At 35.8% G+C, this 4623-nt stretch overlaps 1 protein-coding gene across 1 annotated transcript in view; it reads left to right on the top strand.

Moving 5' to 3' along the window:
• Window positions 1-4293, top strand: part of LOC306882925 (leptin receptor overlapping transcript-like 1) — a 6152-nt gene extending 1859 nt beyond the window's left edge. The window contains exons 2-4 of the mRNA XM_079437929.1: window positions 1257-1332; window positions 1402-1588; window positions 2276-4293. Coding sequence (XP_079294055.1) covers window positions 1257-1332; window positions 1402-1588; window positions 2276-2392 — 380 coding nt within the window. The 3' untranslated portion in view covers window positions 2393-4293. The remainder of the gene's footprint in view (window positions 1-1256; window positions 1333-1401; window positions 1589-2275) is intronic.
• Window positions 4294-4623: the final 330 nt, after the last annotated feature.

Here is a 4623-nt window from a genome sequence, read left to right as displayed (position 1 = left end):
CTATGAATCTAAATGATTGCACTCAATTAGCTTATAGACTTTAATTAAAAGGGAAGACATTTTTAATCTGTTTTTGTTTGATATTTTTCTTTTTTAACTTCAATTTCAGTTTTTATGAAATTTTGGTGATTTTTTTGGTATTTTTTATTTTCATATATATGTCTATATAGATTTTGGTAATTATTGTTGAAGTTATTTTAGTACATCTAATAACTAATTAAAGCCGTTAAACTAAATTAAATACAGAAATGTTTAGAAAAAAGCTTTTTATATTTTATTTCAGTTAATGTTGATTTTATTTCAAGTAACAGATGTTTTTTCTTTTTATGGTTTTTATTTTAGTTGTCATTAACCATAATAACCCTGGATCTGAAATATACTGCAGTCAACATGTGAAGCGGATCAAAACCTTTCAAACCAAACTGCATTCTTATTGCAGGACAACTATGATTTTCACTTCAAATGTACGTCTAATTAATGAAAATACTGAGTTGTAACATCATTAATTACAATAACTATTAAATGAAAATAATAACCCTAATAACAACATGCCACTCTCGGCCCATTTTACCCCAAGGGTCTAATTTACTGTAAAATAAAAACTATAATACTCCACAAATCTGAAATATTGTGTCACACATCCCTCAGAAACAATATTCAACACAATACAGTGTCAGAGATCACTATTGTCCAGAGACACTCATTTACATAATTTAACCTCTAATCTGTTTCAGATGACTAAATCTGATAATGTTGATATTTAGATGAAATATGTACAAACCTCCAGCCAAGTAAGATTTTTAAAAGAATTTAAAGAAGTCTCTTCTGTTCACCGAGCCCGTGTTTATTTGATCCAAACTACAGTAAAAACAGTAATATTGTGAAATATTATTAACATTTAAATATCAGTTTTCTATGTGAATGTGTTTTTGTAATTTATTTCTGTGATCTGCAGCTGTATTTTCAGCATCATTACTCCAGTCTTCAAAATCAGTATATTATTATGATTTCTGAAGATCATGTGACACTGAAGACTGGAGTAATGATGCTGGAAATACAGCTGCAGATCACAGAAATACATTACACTTTAACACATATTCACACAGAAAACCAATATAAAAATATTTCACAATATTGCTGCTTTTGCTGTACTTTGGATCAAATAAACACAGGCCTGGTGAGCAGAAGAGTTCTTTAAAGACTCTGAAGGTGTTTGTTGTGGATGTGATCTGATGTGAAGCGGTGTTGTGTTTCAGCTCTGATCAGCCTGTCGTTTGGAGGAGCGATCGGTCTGATGTTCCTCATGCTGGGCTGTGCTCTGCCCGTCTATAAGTGAGTGTCTCTCGTATAAACCGCTGTATACGCCTGCGGAGCGTCTGTTAACACTGTGTCTGTGTGCAGTGCGTACTGGCCTCTGTTCCTGCTCTTCTTCTACATTCTGTCTCCTATCCCATACTGCATCTCTCGCCGCGTGGTGGACGACACAGACTCGGCCAGCAACGCCTGCAAAGAGCTGGCCATATTCCTGACCACAGGCATCGTGGTGTCCGCCTTCGGGCTGCCCATCATATTCGCCCGCGCTGATGTGGTAAATATCAAGCCGTCCTGTTAAAGTCAACATGAGCCAGTGAGAAACCGCACACTCAGCTGGAGTCAGTGTGCAGGGATTCGGTTTCTCTTTCAGGAATCAGAAGATGAGATTCTGATAATGACAAAAATAGCTAGAGCTGGATACTGATGCACATTTCATGAATAGATTTGATTGCAGCGCTTGATTCAATTCTATATTGATATCAGGAATCTTATCCCAGATCAGGATGAGTGTGTTTCTTCATCAGGTTTGTAGAAATGTGTCTCAGCAATGGATGCTCTGCAGTGAATGGGTGCCGTCAGAATGAGAGTCCAAACAGCTGATAAACACATCACAATAATCCACACCACTCCAGTCCATCAGTTAACATCTGGAGAACACAAAAGCTGAAACAAACCCAGCATTAAGATGTTTTTAACTCAAATATGAGACACTGATGCAGAGACACATTTCTACAAACCTGATGAAGAAACAAACTCATCCTGATCTGGGATGAACTGAGCATTTTCAGCTAATGTTCATTTTTGGCTGAACTATTTCTTTAAAGAGTGTCAAAAGATGAAACCGAATGTGATCTGAGGATTTGACGGCAGTAAGAGACTGATTTGAAGCCACGTTGCCTTTTTAAGCATGAACTGATCATATTGATTTCCAGACGGTTGACTGAATAATTGATGTCCACAGATGGCCTGGGGAGCCTGTGCTCTGGTTCTGACGGGAAACATCGTGATCTTCGCCACAATTCTGGGCTTCTTCCTGGTGTTCGGCTCGAACGATGATTTCAGTTGGCAGCAGTGGTAAAGCAGGACTCTTTTCCCTCGATGCAGCGTCATTATAATACTGTTCATCTCACTCTCACATGATTGTTTTTATTTATAATTTCCGCCCATTGATAGAAGCAGGAATCCAGTGCAATAATTTGGTTAATTTTCGATTGGTCTGACCTCAGATAGACGTTCTTCTGTGTCGTTCCTCGCTCTGAGTTCAGGTGGTCTTGCAGAAACACTGGTGAAGTCTGATTGTTTTTCTGCTGCTTGATGTCTGTCCCTGCTTTCCTCAGTTACTCTTCAGCCGATGTCTTTGTTACCTTTCTTGTTTTATTCAGAGTTTATTTATTTGCTCTCGTTCTCTGATTATCGTATTAAACCTGACATCGTAGACTGACGCTCATTATGTTGTGTTGGTTTGTTTTTATTGTATAGTGATGCATTGAGCGTCTTGAGAAACCCAGACATTTCCCGCAAACATCTCTTTTAACCAGATATATGACCCTGCAGCACAGAAGCAGTCATCAGTAGCAATATCTATTTTTCTTTAATGCCAAAAATCATTAGGATATTAAGTAAAGATCATGTTCCATGAAGATATTTAGTACATTTCCTACCGTAAATATATCTAAACTTCATTTTTGATTAGTAATATGCATTGCTAAGAACTTCATTTGAACAACTTTAAAGGAGATTTTCTCAATATTTAGATTTTTTTTGCTCCCTCAGATTCCAGATTTTCAAATATTGTCCTATCATAACAAACCATACATCAATGGAAATATGATTTATTCAGCTTCAGATGATGCATTAATGTCAATTAAAAAGAAAAAGACCCTTATGACTGGTTTTGAGGTCCAGGGTCACATATGCAGAAAAAACTCAGAGTAACCGCTTATGATCAACATGCAAATTAAAAGCAGATCATGTTTGTTTTAGATGTAGACTAGCTCATATTCATTGTTTAAGATGTGCATTTAAAAATAAAGACAGGATCATCCGTTTCTATAAATCTCTGCGAAACTAGAATCAGTGGGTCTGGGCTTCCAGACGAGTTTAAAGTCTTGGACCCAGATGATCTTATTTGCAGTGATTGACCTGTGCATGCTACTCAAACAATAAAGAAATAGAAAGTTGGATTATAATCTTTTATGTCCTTTTATTCAAGTAGAGACCCCTTTCAGCATCCAATCAATCCATTCCTGACGGATCAAATCAAGTCTTGTCCTGCTCTTGTTTCATGATGAGTTCTGTTGCACATTAATACAGAAGCCTGTTTGTCACAGAATTTAACAATAATTTATCTAACAGTTCTGACTTTTCCCCAGAACATAAGGTATAATCCCAGAATTGCCAGAAAATGTCCAAATTCTGTTTATATCTCACAGTTCTGACTTTTTTCCTCCGACTTGTGTTTATATCACAGAATAAACTGAATAAAAAACTTAAAACTTCTTATTCTCACAATTCAGACATTTGTTTTGAGAGATAAAATCAGAATTGAGATATAAACATGCAATTCTGAGAAAAGTCAGAATCATGAAATAACAATTGTCTCGTAATTGTGAGATAAAAACATGCAATGACCTTTTTCATTTTTTACTCTGAAAACAAAAATACATTTACAGAACTGCAAGACATAAACTCAGAATTCATCTAAATGCTGTTTCTATCTTGAAATTCTGGCTTTTTTCTCTCAGAACTGTGAGAAACCAAGCTTGAATTGAGAGATAAAAGCTGCAGTGACCTGTTGTGTGTTTTATTCTGTGCTTGCATTCATTACAGAGGCAGAATGTGTTTAACTGCTGTTTCATGTTGACTTTAAAGCTTTGAAGAGACGTTCTGTTCTTTTATATCTCACTGTTTGTGCAGAAACAGCAGGTAACATTGTGACTTTTTCCTCTTTTTTTAAATAAACGCCATTTTTGAAAGAAGAAAAAGAATTGTGTGTTTGTTGTCATTGCAGCTGATATAGCATGAAAAAAAGAAAAGTGGGTTAGAATTGATTTGTTTTTTTACTCCGAAAGTGCAGTTCACAAACCATTACATAGAAATGTTAAGAAAACATGCCTTTTATAGTCTTTTCTTGTAAAACATACTCCAATAATATTTATTTACAGCTTTATTATAAAGTAATTATTTACAGTGTATGTGACTTCCTCTTCAGATTTGACTCTCCATCATTAGTTTAGTCACTGGAGTCCATAAGAGGAGCTCGTCCTTTAATAATCACGCCGCTAATATCAGATAATGAGAGGAAGCCTG

This window comes from Barbus barbus (assembly GCF_936440315.1).
Source record: "Barbus barbus genome assembly, chromosome: 17".
Classification (NCBI taxonomy): domain Eukaryota; kingdom Metazoa; phylum Chordata; class Actinopteri; order Cypriniformes; family Cyprinidae; genus Barbus; species Barbus barbus.
Note: the sequence above shows the minus strand (reverse complement) of the source record. Positions and strands in the feature narration are given on the sequence as shown.